Here is a 17,405-nt window from a genome sequence, read left to right on the forward strand (position 1 = left end):
AACGTATTCTAACAAAGGCATAGTTAATCCCAGTGTCAACACTGTGAGCTTTTACATGGCTCATGCTACATTCTGAATGAAACACTGTATTTTCACTCCTAATGCTCAACTAGTTCAAATCATCATGAATGAGAACTGATTTTTGTGCTTCAGCAGAAACCACATTCTTACCTTGAGTTCTGGATTTTATTTTTGGGTTATGGCAAATTACCCTAAGTTTTTAGTCCTATAATAGGTTTGGGAAAAATAAGAAAAAGAGGAAGAAAACCCTTTTCAAAAAATCTAGCCATCTAGAGGACATGTCAACTATCTTCGAATTCAATTTGCACTTCATTCTGAAAAACAGCCTAAGATCAATAAAAATCAGCAAAGCCAATACTAGAACAGAAACACCGAGTGTATGGAAGAATTATCTTTCATAATCAGCATTGTGACAATCACCTTGATTTTGACCTATGCATTAAACTTTTTTTTTTGGATGTCAAGTCTCGCTCTGTCGCCCAGGCTGGAGTGCAGTAATCTCAGCTCACTGCAACTTCTGCCTCCAGGGTTCAAGCACTTCTCCTGCCTCAGCCTCCCGAGTAGGTGGGATTACAGGCGCCTGCCACCATGCCCGGCTAATTTTTGTATTTTTAGTAGAGACGGGGTTTCGCCATGTTGGCCAGGCTGGTCTCACAAACTCCTGAGCTCAAGTAATCCGCCTGCCTCAGCCTCCCAAAGTGCTGGGATTAATAGGCGTGAGCTACTGCACCCGGCCCTACTCATTAAACTTTAAATCTGTATTTCATGGATCAACCAAAGAGTGTTTGCCAGTTACAAGGTGATTTCAGGCTAGCTTTGTTAAAAGACCAATTCTTAACAGAGCAGTCAACATACGCCCAGCCTGGCTGTAACCCAGGCAACCCATGACAGTTGATGACAGTGACGGAAACAGGGTATACCCTGTGGTTCCCAAGTGCCGTGCTTTCCTCTATGGAGCAGACGGCGGAGACTACACCCCAGATCCGGCACGGTGTCGACGGTGTGGTCAACTCCCCAGGCCCACCTTACCCTGAGGCTGCCCCTGGCCTTTGATACCCCACAGAGGAGGGAGGGAGGCAGGGCCCATGAGGTCAGCCCTTCTCAACGAGAGTCCTCCAGAGAATGAGCAGCGGAAGAAGATATTTGTGCTGCCCTGGGATGGAAGCTGGGATCTTCTGCAGGGTGACCCTACTTAGAAAAAGACCCGGAAGCACTCCTCACTCTCCGCACCTGGCTGCTGCCTGAAGAGAGAGAGCAAGCTAAGAGAGCAAGGGACACCATTTTAACCAAATTCCCTTAGCTTCTGGCAAGTTTGGAGAGCAAGGAGCTCATCCAAATACATTCAGTTGGCAGATGCAGACTAGCGTTTGCCTAACAAGGGCTATCTATATAGGTATTTGTATACATGTGTATAGAACATGATCATCACTCTAAAATACTGGAACTGATTGCTATTGGGAAGACAGCCTGACAGGTGACTTCTACTTAGTATTCCTTCATTTGTATTTTCAAAATTTCACCCACTGAATATGTAATTAAAGGAGAAAATAAATTTTGAGGCACTAACCCGAAGTCTAGGATCAAAGACATCTGTCTGCCACAAAGCTGAGGGCACATCTATAAATCTGACTCCTGCGTACCTGGGGCCAGTGACCCAGCTGCCCTGATCACCTAAGGAGGGAGGCAGTTTCTGTCTCACCTGGGCCAGCCAGAGCCTAAGCAATGAGATGGGACAAGTTCTCATCTTGTGAGTGGTTGACTCACAGGCGGGCTGGTGGTGAAAGGCAGAGTCCACACATTCTCATGTAGCTCTTGCGGTGCCTGTTTAGTGTGACACTGGGGTGACACCAGGGTGGCAAGTCACACGCACCCTGGCAACATCCCTCACACCAAAGCCTGTGCTGGAGGCTGAGGAGGGAGCATAGAGCAAGCATCGGCGAAGGGGGGTGCAGTCTACAGGAGACGGCAGCCTTGAGGGCCCCAGGCAACAGACACCTGAACAATGCAGCGGCTCAAAAGCTCTGCCCAACAACCAGAGCCCCTTCCCAAAAGGGAAGCACATCCAGTGTGCAGGGACAGATGCCAAACTGAGCCACCACGAACACCAGGACAGACGCACACTCACCAAAGAGCTGGGAGGGATTGGCGTTGGTGGCCTTCTCGTAGTTGGTGAGCCCTTCATAGATGACCTTTCCAACAGCTGCGTAGAGGCACTCCAGCTCTTCATACTTGGAGGCCACACTGGAAGTACCTACGGGGCGGGGACCCAGGCACTGTGGTTAGGGCTCGTGGGCCCACCAGTGCCGATGCCAGGGACTGAGTGCTGGCTGCTTGGGTATCAGGAGGGATTGGCACAGGCACTTCTCTCCCTGCAGGAGGGTGTGGGCCTCACCTCTAGGCTGGTTCCCATTCTACACAGCTATGTGCAGAATACTCAAAAAACCTAACAGAATCTCCTTGAAATATACTTATTTATAACATGCTAAAATTTGATCCTGCTAAATGTTCAACATTTGAATACTTTAATATTTTAAATTGACTTCTCTTTAGTAGCTTAAAAAAATAATGTTCAACTGATGAAGAACTGAATTTCCAAAGCAGACAAAATTCAATGACAGCTGCCATTCTATGTTTTTTTTGAGACAGAGTTTTGCTCTTGTTGACCAGGCTGGATTGCAATGGCATGATCTCGGCCCACTGCAACCTCCACCTCCCGGGTTCAAGCGATTCTCCTGCCTCAGCCTCCTGAGTAGCTGGGATTACAGGTGTGCACCACCATGCCCAGCTAAATTTGTATTTTTAGTAGAGACAGGGCTTCTCCACATCGATCAGGCTGGTCTCGAACTCCTGACCTCAGGTGATCCGCCCACCTTGGCCTCCCAAAGTGCTGGGATTACAGGTGTGAGCCACCGCGCCCGGCCCATTCTATGTCTCCACGTCAAGTAGAAAGGAAAGCAAAAACAAAGCGCTCGACACAGTAACTGGAGGATGAGTGCTCTCACAGCAAGCGCGCCCACTGACCACTCTGAAAGAAAAGCACCGGTGGGAAGGCCACATACTTGGCTCCGTTGGGAAAATGCTCATGAGGCGTGAGAGAAGGCTGTGGACGGCTCGCAACACCTTGGTGTTTCCACAGGTCATGCAGGCGGCGATTCCACGCTGCAGGGGTTTAAAGCTACTGAGGATGGCTGGGGACTGCAGGACAGTTAGCAGGAAGCTCAGCACTTCTAGTCCCGTGCAGATATTCCCATAGTTCACTTGGTTTGGCTGCTCCTGGAATGGAGAACACAGGCCACTCACAGAGGAAACGAACACTCAATGACAACAAATTCTAGAAACAAGATCTGGCGAAATCTAGCACTGGATTAATTATTTGGAGACTAAGTAAAAAAACCACTAGAGAATGACAACCAGATTTCACAAGTATGATTACTTTATAAAATCACTTTAAATATGTACTCAAACTCTTTTAAAAAGACTCATTAAAATATTAATATTCGATAATAAACAATATTAACATCTTGAAATCGATAAAATTCTAAAAAAGTTCCTGCAATGAATTTTGCTTTTCTCTTCCCATTTTCTTAAGATATAAAAATACAAATATCCTTCCAGGTTGGGCTCAGTGGCTCACACCTGTAATCCCAGCAGTTTGGGAGGCTGAAGTGGATGGATCACTTGAGGCCAGCCTGGTCAACATGGCAAAACCCTGTCTCTACTAAACACACACACACACACACACACACACAAAAGCCAGGCATGGTGGCACATGCCTGTAGTCTCAGCTACTTAGGAGGCTGAGGCATGAGAATCACTTGAGACCAGGAGGAGGAGGTTGCAGTGAGCTGAGATTGTGCCACTGCTCTCTAGCCTGGTCGACAGAGTGAGACTGTCTCAAAAAAACGAAACAAAAACAAAAAACAAACATCTTTCCAAAGAGAAGCATCTTTCAAACTACGTATCATGGAATCAACTAACAGATGATGGCAGCACTAAAAACTAATAAAAACAAACCAAAGAAACGGGATAAAATAGAAGACACAGTTCATGGTTCATAGCAGAGGTCAAATAGAGGCAACATGGTCTCCGTAGTCCAGAATAACAAGTGCTTGCAATAGGTTTTATAACCTCAGTAGTAAAGGTTTCCAAATCCTATCAAGAGCTAGAAAAACAAATCTGGATAAGGCAAGAAAATAGCTTTTGTTGCCACCAGAAAAGTACAGGATCAAGGTTTTTATAAGCAAAAAAACAGCCACCAAAATAAAATAGTTAGCATTTTGGTACTAGCTCCTAGTAACAAATTATAGCTCTATCATTAAAATCTGTTTTAAAAATCCAAAGCTCATCCTAAAGGTTGTTGCAACAGTCAACTGAAAATGCTTATCCCAAGCCAAATGGTAGGTAAGTTTTAGGAACGAGTTCACAAAATGCAAGACAACTGTATTAAGGTTAAACACTCCTACGTGTAGTTGGGGCCAGCATGAGAGCTCAAGTTCCGAAGCCATAGTCTTTCTTTCTTTCTTTCTTTCTTTTTTTTTTTTAAGAGACCAGGTCTTGCTTGCTCTGTGTCCCAAGCTGTATTGCAATGACACCAATCACAGCTCACTGCAGCCTCAACCTCCCAGCTTCAGCCAACCCTCCTGCTTTAGCCTCTTCTGAGTAGCTGGGACTACAAGCTCACACCATCATGCCCAGCTAATTTTCTCTCTTCTCTTTTGTAGAGTTGGGATCTCACTATGCTGCTCAGACTGGTCTTGAACTTCTCAAGCCTCAAGAGCAAAGCCATCATCTATTAGTCAAACTCTCTCCCTGGTATCAGCAGTGGAGGGCAACAAGGGAGAGGCCATGACTGGCAAAAGGGACAAGAGATTTGGGGCTTAGGGGTCAGGCTCAGAGTGATCCACAAACGTCCAGTCTCTGCCCAGGTGACAGTATCCGCTAGTGGCCTTGGTGGCCCTGCCCTGGCCCTTCACACACCAGAACTCACCACAGTCATCAGCAGCTTGTCAAACCACTGCAGCTTGAGTTCAGACTTGGGCCACATGTCTGGCCGCAACGCGGTCTTCAGAAGGTTCACACACCGGCGAGAGAGCACCTCCCCAGGGGACCCCGCCGTGTTGGTGTTGTCATTAACCTAGGAATTCATCCTAGTTACAGCCGGTATTTCACTGCATCCGAGTTTACAGTCATTCCAGTGACAGCACGTTTCAACTGTGCCTGGGCCCTTGCACCTGGCTGTCTCAGATCTTCACCTCATAGCCACCCCTCTTCCGTCTGACCTCCACACAGTTGGACACCTTCCCCAACCAGCCTGACTCGTGACCCCTCACGGCCCCCTCCTCTGCAGCGCATCTGTGGTGACCTGCAATGACTTGTGGGCCCTGCTGGCTCCCCACAGGACCTCCCTGTGCATTGCAGGGAGGCAAGGAACTATCTATTGGTTAGGTACTTAGCAGATCCTTTTCAGTACGTGGAGATTCTCAACAGAACTGTAAGATATACTATTTTGTTTAACAGGAATAAGAACTTAAAATTTAGGAAAATTTCATTTACAATGGTTTTTCAAAATATGAAGTTTCAGAAATGAATTTCCAAAAATTCTATGAAGATACAGATTGCTATGAATGATAAATAAACCCAAGTTATGAAAGCACTGAAACTGCTAGATGTCCATTCTTTCTGTAGGTTGGATCATCTCATCCTTTTTTTTTTTTTTTTTTTTTTTTTGAGGCGGAGTGTAGCTCTGTCGCCCAGGCTGGAGTGCAGTGGCCGGATCTCAGCTCACTGCAAGCTCCGCCTCCCGGGTTCACGCCATTCTCCGGCCTCAGCCTCCCGAGTAGCTGGGACTACAGGCGCCCGCCACCTCGCCAGGCTAGTTTTTTGTATTTTTTTTACTAGAGACGGAGTTTCACCATGTTAACCAGGATGGTCTCGATCTCTTGACCTCGTGATCCGCCCGTCTCGGCCTCCCAAAGTGCTGGGATTACAGGCTTGAGCCACCGCGCCCGGCCTGGATCATCTCATCCTTTACTGAACTGTGTACCATTCCCATCTTAAGGATGCAAAAAGAACACTTGGAAGTTAAACGATCAGCCAAGATCACGGTCTACCACATTCCACCAATGCTAACATGCCGTCAATTAGAAGGCACAGCATTATTTTATTACCACTGAAAGAGTGAAAGGCTTTTTAAAAAAAATCATATCAGGCTGGGCACGGTGTCTCATGCCCGCAATCCCAGCACTTTGGGAGGCCAAGGTGGGTGGATCACTTGAGGTCAGGAGTTCGAGACCAGCCTGGCCAACGTGGTGAAACCCCATCTCTACCAAAAATACAAAAATTAGCTGGGCGTGGTGGCGGGTGCCTATAATCCCAGCAACTCAGGAGGCTGAGGGACGAGAATCGCTTGAACCTGAGTTGAAGTTGCAGTGAGCCAAGATCGCACCACTGCACTCCAGCCTGGGCAACAAAGCGAGACTTCAATTTAAAAAATATATATATATATATCAATTATAAGACATAGGTAGATTTAGGAAACGTTAACCTGCCACAAAATCAAGTGCATTTGGTATAAAAATGACAGAACCAGCTCGCAGACCTTGGTTTGTCTGTATCTTTTTTGACGAAACTGTCACAGATAACCTCCTGGGGTACTAGTCAGTAGCCTCCAGTCTGCAGAAGCCCTAACACAAGGCACTCGGATCCCATACCTGACAGGCCACGCGGATGAGGAAGTTCACCACAGTGTCTGTGTGCTGCTTGTCAATGGGCTTGGCGAGGAGAGAGTCTGCTCCAGGTAGTGACTGGCTCCTCCCAAATACCTGGAAAAGGACCTCCTTTCAGGCAGGAAGAGAATCGCAACATGAATTTCCAACCCAGGCTTGACTTTTCACCCAGCTAATGGGTATGCGATACCTCCCGGGGACAGAGGCAGGTCTGGGTGCTGGGGATACCAAAGACAGATGTGGTCTCTGCCCTGGTGAAGTTGACACAGCCAGCAGGAGGGCAGATGGCTAGTCAACAGAGCAGCCATGCAAAATAGTGGCTCATGTGATGGGGAACAAAAGTGCCAAGGCCCAGGATAACATCAAGGGAGGTCTTTAGGTTGAGACAAAGGCGGCCATGAGAAAAAAGAAGAGAGATGGCTCCCAGTGGAGAGAGAAGGCATCCTGAGTGAGCACAGGGCCAGAACCAGGGGTGTGTTTAGAGCAGAGGGATGGCCCGCGTGGCCGAGCACCGAGATGGTGCTGGGGGCCAAGAGCCATCGGCAGGGCCTGGTCACCCAGGCCTGGAGTGCCAAGGTCAAGGGGAGGGCTTGAGCAAGGGGAATGGCAACCTGACTTGATTCAACTTTTTATTTCCAAAGGATTATAAGATCCACAAGAGATTTTTACAAAAACACTATGGAGGTCTCATGTACCCTTCACCCAGCTTCCGGATTCAAGTTGCGAAAGGAAACTTTTGTGGAAGTCTGACTGCTTTGTGAAAAATCAAGAGGGAATAAAAGTGGAGGTGGAGAGAGGAACAGGGAAAGAAAGAAGAACAGGGAGGCAGTTGAGCAGCTCCCATCTGTCACCCTGCGAGGGGTGACAGAGGCTGGGACCACGGTGTGGAGGCAGGGATGGGTTATTTGCGGCAGAGTCAGTGAGACTTGCTCCGGACCGGACGTGTGGAGAGAGGCCAATGGACAAAGTGCAGACAGTGCCAGGTTTCTAACAGGAGCCGAGGGCAGATGTGGGTACCACACAAGATGTGGGATGGTGAGGGTGGGAGAAGAGCTCAACCTCAGGCCTATGAAGCCGGAAGTGGGGCAGCCAGGCCTGTGTCCACAAGCCAGCAGGTCCACGACACCAGCTGAGGTCAGACTCAGGGCTCCTAGGGCCACCACTCCACAAGGGGCAATACCCAGGACCCTCTTGGTGGCTGCCTCGTGAAACAGAACACATGTCCTTTTCAGAAACTGATCTCAGCACAGGCACAAGTTCTTAATCAACTCCTTAATTCAAAGAGTTTCTCTAGATGCCTTTCTGCAAGTAATCAACCATCATCGACAGAACTTTAATGGTATGAACTGAACGCAGAGGCAAGCATGACTACGCAGCACCCATACAGAGGCACACGTGATCTTACTGCACTGATAGCTCCGGTGGCCGTTCTAAAGCGTTTCACTTCCTGGGCAGAATCCACAGACAGGCCTCTCTTAATGGAAGATGAGACAGAATTGACTCCTTCTCCACTGGAATTTGGGTCCATATCTGAATCCGGCTTAAAAACACACAGGCGCTTGGCTTTACTGATTGATTTCTAGGGAGAAGTCGAAGGAAGACGATCGGGGCGCCCCCAAGGCTGACACCCCTACCTGTTGGTCCTTGATCCTCTGCAGCTCCCACTTGATGACAACTTCAGACAGGTCCACGGCCAGCCGCCTCTGCTCGATGGTGACACTGGGCGTGAAGCCCAGCCTCTGCATGGCGCTCACCATGTGCTGCACCAAGTGGTGCCGTACCGGGTAGTACACCTGCGGGCGCAGGGCCAGCATCACGCCGGGAACATGGGACCTTGGTCCCAGAGCGCATGCACGTGTGTGCACGTGCACACACACACCCCCGTGACGTGCCTCTCAGCCCCAACATACACACACAACCCAACCTGATGCTCAAGAATTCGGAATCCTAACCTTACCGAGGAAATTCTCACTGCCTTACGTATGTGTGTTTATCACCCTCCCCCGCCCCAACTACATCTCATTACAATAGTATCCTTCAGTCTTGAAAAATCAAATTCTCTTCAGACAGGAAGCTGAGTCTAATCACATGTATCAAACTTCAGACTTGACAGTGTAAAAGTTTAAGACATACCAAAAAGCGAAGTTCCTCTAAGAGGTGGCTTATAAAAGAATTTGCTTTCAACTCAATCCTTTCTCTTCTACCCCAAATCTACAATAAACATTTACATATAAATAAATCCCACAAAAGGGGTGATTTGGTCATAGAGAAGGAGGTGCCAGCAATAGGAGTAACTTTCCAAGTCAGGTGACGGAAATCTGGAGTCAATGAGGACTATCTCCCACCTTAAGGTGCAAACTCAGCAGCATACAAGGGTTAACTAAGCACAGTATTCACGACAGAAATGTAGCCTTAGATGCAAAGACGCACACACCTGTGACATAGTCTCTATATTACAGCAATGTCCATGCTGATAAAGCCATACACACATACACAAACTAATCACATAAACTCATCAACGAACCAGAAGTAGCCTTACTAAAAGATGAACCACCTGATTATTGCAGAACAAGACAAGGTGAAGGGTCAGAGCGAATGCCTGAAGATGCATGCCCCGCAGCCCGCTGTCCCTCCTACACACCTTGAAGTGTTGCACTATCAGGTGCAGAATGTGGACCAGCTGCGGGACGGTGTGCCCCTCCTCTACGATGATCTTCCGGGTCCAGTGGGTCAGCATCTGGTGCCCGTCCTCCATCCTGGCCGGCACCGCCGGGGTCAGAATGGCCATCGCCTGTCTGACGATCGCTCGAGCTTCCATTGCATGAGCCTTGAGGAGACTATGAAAAACCTAAAACAGGGAAGAGACGCTTATGGAGGATGAGAAGGCAGGCTTTAAAAAACAAGACGACAAACAATCCCTTGGTGTCAAGACATGATACTTTTCCAAAACAATTTTCTAAAAATTTCTTAGGAGTTTCTTATTAGGAAACAACTTAGTTGCTTTCTGTTTCGTTAAGACCAGAATACATTTCGTTAATACCAATGAATACATTCATTCTAGTATTTATAATGCACCTACTACACGCTCGTGCTGAACTAGGCCAGGGCACACAGACAGATAAGACCAAGCTCCCTGCAGGGACCCCACATCCCACCTAACCAGCAGCGAGTTAGGGAGGTACACGGCTCATCTCCCTCCGGCTGCGGGATGGGAAATAAAGTAAACAGGGCCAAAAGCAGAGGCGCTGAGAAGCAACAGCTGTAGTCACTCAAGTTTGAGAGGTGAGGCCCTGATGTGAGGTCATGGGAAAGCAGAGAAGACCAGTCCTGAGGGTGGAGGCAACAGGGTGGGTGTTAGAAGCTGCAGAACCTGCTGGTGCCTGGGCACTGGGGAAGAGCAGAGAAGGTCACAGAGTTCTTGAGCATTTGCCTCTGAGACAACTGGTGGAGGGCAGTGCAGCCCCGAGGCTGGAGTTCTAGCTCAAGGGCTCATGGGAGGGGATGTCAGAGGCCACTGGCTTGATTGGGGTGCAGAGTTCAACAGAGGTTCACAAGAGAAAGATGTCAGGGGAAAGCCATCAAAGATGGTCTCACGGAAGAAAAGAACTATCAGTGATCAAATACTGCAAGCTCGAGTGGAGTATTACATTTAATTCTCACACAGAGACATTAACTTGATAAAGGGCACACACCGCGTGAGCGGAAGAAACAACACTCAAACCTGGGGTGCCCGACCTCAGAGTCCAAACCACCGAGGGACTCCAGGAAGAGGTGTTCAACACGAGCTGCACAGCAGCAAGCTCATGAGATATGGATCCAAAGGCACCTATTGTCTCTGGCTAAGAGAAGTGGGCTACAGCCCTTGAATATTATAACATCTGCCATGGAATGTCAGAGTCAGAAGCTAAAATGCAACGGACAGAGAAGCTTGAGATGGAAAGGGTGGCCTTTCCTTTTAAAAGCAAAGCTGTCAAGGAACGAGAGAGCAGAGCAGGAACGGGGGAGGAAGGGAGAGCGTGGACAGTCATGGGAGGGAGGAACAAGAGAGCAGAGCAGGAATGGGGGAAGAAAGGAAAGCGTGGACAGTCACAGGAGGGCTCACAGCGTGAGGTGTTTCCCTCACAAACGGTAAAGCACACATAACACGGAATGTACCATCTTACCCAGTTTTGGGTGCACAGCCCAGTGGCGCTTGGCACCTTCATGCTGTGTGCAGCCACGAGCCCCACCATCTCCGGAACGTTAGCATCTTCCCAGGCTGAAACTCTGCACCATTCAACACTCGCTCCCCACCCCCTCTCCCCGCCCCCCACAATCTCTATTCTACTTTGTCTCTCTGAATTCAAGTGCCCTAGGGTCTTCTAAGTGGAATCACAGAGTGTCTATGTTTTCATGGTTTTCATCGGTATTGGGAAAAGACAACAGGAGAGGCTGAGACTGCGCCAGGGAGCCAAGTGCACGACATGGGATTCACGTGGATGTCGGTGGATAGGAGGGGGCTTGCAAAATACCTGCAGGACGATCTTCTTGTGGATGGCGAATTTGGCGATAATGTGCGCCAGGAGCAAGTGTCCGCTGTACTTGCAGGCCGGGTCCACGCAGGCCTTGGAGAGCAGGCAGGGCCAGGCAAAGGTCATGAGGCGGCGCAGCTTGCTGTTGCGGTTCTTGTTGTTGTCGTGGATGTGGTGGGGGGCGTGCTCCACCAGCAGCGTGGCGTACTGCAGCAGGTAGATCCGCAGCGAGTCCAGCATGTCCGCCTGCTTCTCGGGGTCCAGGACCTGTGCGGGGACAGCGGGAAGGACTCATTTCCAGTTGTGAACTGGGTTACTGACTGAGGGTCACACAGCAGGTTTAAGCCTTAAAAATACACACACACACACACACACACACACACACACACACACAGTATGTAACGTGAAGTTTTACAATGAGGATATCAATAACATCCTGTCCATTTTCCTTCATATATATGTGAAAGGAGAAAAAAACCTCAGGACCCCAATTGGCTCTGCCCAATGGAAAAAATGAAGCTGAAAGCTAAGTCATGCAAGAAACTGGCTCCTTTTGATCCTAAGCAGAGCTACAGATGAAAGGTTAATGATCTCCACAGGTAACGACCCCGTGTTCACCTTATCTCATATAACGTGCTGACTTACTGAGCGTGAGATGAACACAGAACTGACTCTTCCCCCACCTGCTCCCCTTCTTTGGCAGTGTGTGGATGACCACACCCTCCCCCTTTCCCCTTCAGCCAACTTTTCCCCTTCAAACACTGAAGCCCTCAAAGCCATTTTTAGAGAAAGGCACAAATGTCTCTCCCGGACACATCCTGAACTTTGGCAAAATAAATTTCTAAAGTGACTGAGATCCATCTCAGGTACTTTTTGATTTACACATGGATTAGAAATTCACCAAATTCATTTCAACATTTAAATAGGGCAGGCTTAAGAGTCAGGATGCAGGGGCTGGAGGAGGGTGAGGTGGAAAAGAAGACTTCTTTGATTCAAGGTGATTTAGGACTGAGTTTCTTAATTTCCAAATAGTTGAGATTGTTTTTTCCTGGTCAACTTTTGTCTACTCCTTATTTTTTTGCATTATGATCAGAAAATGTGACCTGGAAAAATGCCTACTTTCAAAAAATTGTTGCAGTTTTGAAAGCATCTGACAGATTTTTTAAGTGTTTCACGGACATAAGAAAAAAAACGTACCTTGTTTGAGGAATATTCTACACGTCTCTATTAAATCAAGTATAATGGCAGCATCATTCAGTTCAACTAAGTATCCTAACCACTGTCTATCTACCAGGTCTTAATAATTCTGAAAAACGGACAGAGTGAAGTCTTCCATTATAATCATGTTTTTATCAAGGTCCCTTTTAGCCCCAAGGTCCTCTCTTCCCTAGATGTACTGCTTCTTGGCAGGCCCACACCTGCATCTGCAGCCTCCAGCCTGCCAGCTCCTTTTCTCCTCATCCTGACGTTCAAAATCCCTGTAGCAGCAGCATCTGACCCAGGAGACACAGCCTGGAGAAGGTAACAAAGGGGAAGGGGTCCCGTCTGGACTCCATCTCCCTACACTTGCCCAGAATAAGGCAAATATCACTACGGAGACCAAGAATAAACGGTTGGGCTCACTCTGATCCTGGGGATCAGATGTCAACACTGCAGGAAGGAGGCCCGTCTGAAAGGACAAAGACTATGTAAGCTCTAGGAATCTGCCAATGGAAACAACAGTCCCCTCTGCCTTGATCCCAGGACAAAATGGCTAAGAAAACCAGCAATCTGTATTTCTGATGAGGAACGCCAACACGCAGCATTCCAACAAACACTCTATGTGAGAATCTCAGGGAAACAGAGCCTCTAACAGTGAAGATCAATACCGTAAGCCTTGGGGAAATAACACGATGCAGGCATTTAATTCCAAAAACCCTCTCTAACACAAACTGTAAAGCACAGAGATGTTAAAACCGAGCTCAGTTCAGACTGGACTATGGCCACCACGGGGTTTCATTCACTGGACAAGGAGGAGTCACAGCAGCTACTGCAGGCAGTCTCATATGCTCACTGGCTGTTAGGAGAGTCTTTTGCAAAACTGAAGATGAAAACAGAACACAGAAACTCTGCTGACCAGCCAGGGGTTTTCACAAAATAACTGCTATATGAATTTTCATTGAGATCTATTCCATTTCTGATTAGAATCTATTAATGTGGGAAAGTTAATTCATTCCAAAGTAAGGCTGCCTTCAAAAATGCACTAATAAGAATGGTAATGTGATGGTTTGCTATAAACTAACACAACCACGAAAAATAAACGTGTCGGGGGAACAAATTTATTTCAGTGAAACCCTCTTAACACACACACACACAGACATTCATCCACATGCCAGGTTACTTCTCACGCCCATGTGCATAGTGATACCACCTTGGTAATAAACACACTGGTGATGCTTTCTGGGTTATCTCCTTCTGGATTGGGAGGTCCCAATAGCTGTTCTCCTTCCCCCTTCTCAAAGCTGTACAAGAAAGCAGGATTCAATATATGCTGTAGAACCTACAAAAAAAAAAAAAAAAAAAAAAAAAGGTTTAAATAAAGGAGAAAAACAAAGCCATGCTGCTTGTTTCTTAAGTAAGACGGGAAGAACAGCCATTCTCAGCCATACCACACCATCAAGTTGGAACTCAACCCAGGGTGAGACTACCAACCTTGACTTCTACACAAAGAACAACTAGAAAGGTAGGTTAAAAACTTGTGGAAAAGAGAAGTCAGCCTGGTTTATTCTTTTCACGTCAAACAAGCCATTTTCTAAAAACAAGGCAATTAACGAACCACCATTCACCGCTGGGTCACTGCTGCACGAACCTGACGTTCCTCAGCAATGGCACTTTCTCACCTACAGCCCGGCCCACTAATTGTTATTTTTTTCTTGATACAGAGTCTCATTGTGTCACCCACGCTGGGACGCAATGGTGTGATTATAGCTCAGTGCAGCCTCCAACTCCTGAGCTCAAGCAATCCTCCCGCTGTGGCCTCCTGAGTACCTGGGATTACCGGCACGTGCCACAGCACCTGGCTCACTCTACTATTTATTCAAGGGAGACACGGCAAAAAAAGAAAAGGGCCTGAGGTTCCCTAGAAAACCAGACCAAATACCTGTAGCCTTCTACAGCTTCAGAGTGGGACTCACTTTAGCTTTTAATTCATCTCCGAAGTTGGGGTCGTTGAAGTCTACAAAGCGAAAAAACAGGGCACGTTTCTGAGTGATGCTGTAATTTTTGGGAATCTCTTCCTCCATATACTCTTTTAAGAATGTCATGTTGCAGAGAAAACGACCAGTAAAGGCTCGGAGCAGCTGGAACAGCAATTCTATATCTCCGTAATTCCTTCTGGAGAGTCAAAAGAAGAAGACAGGTTAACTTACAGCAAATTTCATTAACAACTACGCCTCTGACTTGCCTTGAAACAGCTCAGAGACATAGCCCATTCTCTACAACCAATCCGACTGCACGTATCCCATGACCACAGCCTTGTACAGACTAGAAGAAGGCTCCGGCTGAACTTGTGGTCCAGAGCCGGTCCCGCGGCACAGGGCGGAAGAGGCACCCACTTGCAGTAGTTCAGCAGGCAGTAGGCCAGCAGCTTGGGCTCCTTCCAGTTGGTGGCTGCCATGTTCTCCTTGCGGTGCCTCTCTTGGAAAGTCTCACTCACCCACACACGTCTCAACTGGCTCACCAGAGAGTGCTGGCTGGCCAGCCAGGAGTCATCGTTTTTCACTATAATGCTTATGATCTGTCAAAGAAGAGACAATTAGGGAACTGCGTCTCGATTAAACCCCTGGGCATCGGGGGCCGGAGGAAGGGGCGCTACCTTGATGGCCTGGAACTGGAGGTCCAGGCGCATGGTGCTGGTGCTGGGCGAGCCAGGGCGCACGGCCGTCTGGGCACCCCCCGGCAGCAGCAGGGTGATGAACCTGTTGGGGTTGGCGGCCAGCACATCCCGCAGAGGTCTGGCGTCTTTGTGTTTTAAAAAACTCTGAAAGCAAAACAAATAGAAAAGCCGTTTTAAGCTAATCAAACTCATAGAAAGTTAGAGGATATGAATTTTAAATCTTTCTAAACCTTTGAAAAATCTTTCTAAATCTCTCGAGGAAGGCTTACCAAAAAAGCACTACATGCATGGTTTTTAAAAGATGCTTGTTTTTCTTTTTAAAAAGAGAGTCTTGGGTCTGTGGCCCAGGCTGAAGTGCAATGGTAAAATCATAGCTCACTGCAGCCTCCAACTCCTGAGCTCAAGCAATCCTCCCACCTCAGGCTCCTGAGTAGCTGGGACTATAGGCATGCACCACCATGCCCGGCTAATTTTCATATTTTTTGTACAGACAAGGTCTCATTCTGTTGCCCATGCTGGTCTCAGACTCCTGGGCTCAAGTAAACCACCCGCCTCAGTTTCCCAAAGTGCTGGGATTACAGGTGTGGGCCCTTAAAACGTACTTTTAAACAGTAACCATACTTTATGAGTTTATAATCCCGGCAGAGCATTTATTTGCTACCACCACCAAAGTCCTACAAAGAGTGGTTCCTAGATCTGCACGTTTCACAGACACAACCAAACAGCAATGATGTTTCCAATAGTCAAATCGATCTAAGAAACAAGCAGCCAGGACACTGAACAGTGAAATATGAACTGCACATGTCAGAGCACAACAGCTCACACGCATTTGCAGGGACCCTTGACTCCAGCCACTCACAGCTCTCACCATAAACATTCTGCTCCACTGGGGATCGTTCAGGGTGGCTTCCATCATGAAGAGCTCCACGGTCTGCGAGGGGTGCCGAGTCAGGAACTTGATCAGGGGCTCTCGAAATGGACTCCCCGCCTGCAAAACATGTGGGAATGCTGCATTTCACACCTTCCTCTCCTCAGAGCTTGAGGCTCTGTCTACCTAACACAGTCCCTTGTTACTGGAGGGCATGAACACCCACAAGCAAATACTGACATTGAATGTCTTTAAGGTGTTCCATCTGTCCATTGAAAATACAATCAAGTGAGGATGCTACAAGCACCAGAGAGTGGCAGAGTGAGAAGCAGCCTTCAGTGTGGCCCTTACCTCGATCAGCATCGCCCGCTCCGTTTTCATGACAACCTCTAGCAAAGGCTTCACCAGCGTCTGAGGAGCCGCCGGGATCAGATGAAAAAGGTTTATAATTGCTGAGCAAATCTTCATTTCCTGATCAAGAAAACCAGAAATTATAAATAGGTCAATTAATTTTGCAAGTGACAGATATCAACGTCACTACAGACCCTACCATAGTCTATGTTGGCAAGGCTAGGCAGTGAAGCAAAGGGTTCACATGTAAAAGCCACAACTTACCAGCCTTAGGTTCTAACTGTGCTGTGTCCTAAGGAAACTGACTGCCTGTGGCCTTCAGCGTTCCTGTCCATTGTGCGGGGTGTGGAGGGGCCGACTGTGTACACCTGATGTGATCGTGCTGTTTGCTGTCATGCGTGCTGACGAGTGGTGAAGGTGACCTTACCGGGCTGCCATGCTAGTCCCCCCACAGAAGTGGGGATGATTCCGCCTGGGGCCAGAGCAGCGTGAGGATGCCCTACTTTGCCAAGGTATCACGAGGTCCTCTCAATACACTAAGTTTTAAGGGCATAGACATCTTTTGCCCGCAAAACCTAGCAGAGGCCAGCGTGGTGGCTCACGCCTGTAATCCCAGCACTGGGAGGCTGAGACGGGTGCATCACCTGAGGTCAGGAGTTCAAGACCAGCCTGGCCAACAAGGCAAAACCCTGTCTACTAAAAATACAAAAAGCAGTCGAGCGTGGTGGCAGGCACCTGTAGTCCCAGCTACTCCAGAGACTGAGGCAGGAGAACTGCTTGAACCTGAGAGGCGGAGATTACAGTGAGCTGAGATCGTGCCACTGCACTCCAGCCTGGGAAACAGAATGAGACCCAGTCTCAAAAAAAAGAAAAAAGAAAAAACCACACAAACAAACAAAACCCTAGCAGAGAAAGTTCTTCAAAAAATACTTAAGTATTTACCCTGGAAATTAAATATCAATGTATAAACAACTGATCCTGGTACTAAGTATTTGTCAACCAGGCCTAAAAATAAAGGTGACAAACTGCTCCACTGAATTAAATCAAAGATGTGT

At 47.8% G+C, this 17,405-nt stretch overlaps 1 protein-coding gene across 13 annotated transcripts in view; it reads right to left on the bottom strand.

Annotated features, from left to right (window-relative positions):
- TRRAP (transformation/transcription domain associated protein) overlaps positions 1 to 17,405 on the bottom strand; it is a 136,081-nt gene that overhangs the window by 48,190 nt on the left and 70,486 nt on the right. For all 13 annotated transcript variants that reach the window (XM_008018692.3, XM_008018689.3, XM_008018680.3 and 10 more), the window contains 14 exons: positions 16,351 to 16,470; positions 16,000 to 16,119; positions 15,111 to 15,275; positions 14,851 to 15,032; positions 14,431 to 14,629; positions 13,668 to 13,796; positions 11,258 to 11,524; positions 9,388 to 9,594; positions 8,381 to 8,539; positions 8,152 to 8,286; positions 6,732 to 6,842; positions 5,009 to 5,155; positions 3,081 to 3,294; positions 2,147 to 2,272 (listed from right to left, as the gene is read on the bottom strand). In XM_008018692.3, the coding sequence (XP_008016883.1) occupies positions 2,147 to 2,272; positions 3,081 to 3,294; positions 5,009 to 5,155; positions 6,732 to 6,842; positions 8,152 to 8,286; positions 8,381 to 8,539; positions 9,388 to 9,594; positions 11,258 to 11,524; positions 13,668 to 13,796; positions 14,431 to 14,629; positions 14,851 to 15,032; positions 15,111 to 15,275; positions 16,000 to 16,119; positions 16,351 to 16,470 (2,281 nt within the window). The remainder of the gene's footprint in view (positions 1 to 2,146; positions 2,273 to 3,080; positions 3,295 to 5,008; positions 5,156 to 6,731; positions 6,843 to 8,151; positions 8,287 to 8,380; positions 8,540 to 9,387; positions 9,595 to 11,257; positions 11,525 to 13,667; positions 13,797 to 14,430; positions 14,630 to 14,850; positions 15,033 to 15,110; positions 15,276 to 15,999; positions 16,120 to 16,350; positions 16,471 to 17,405) is intronic.

This window comes from Chlorocebus sabaeus, chromosome 28 (assembly GCF_047675955.1).
Source record: "Chlorocebus sabaeus isolate Y175 chromosome 28, mChlSab1.0.hap1, whole genome shotgun sequence".
NCBI lineage: Eukaryota > Metazoa > Chordata > Mammalia > Primates > Cercopithecidae > Chlorocebus > Chlorocebus sabaeus.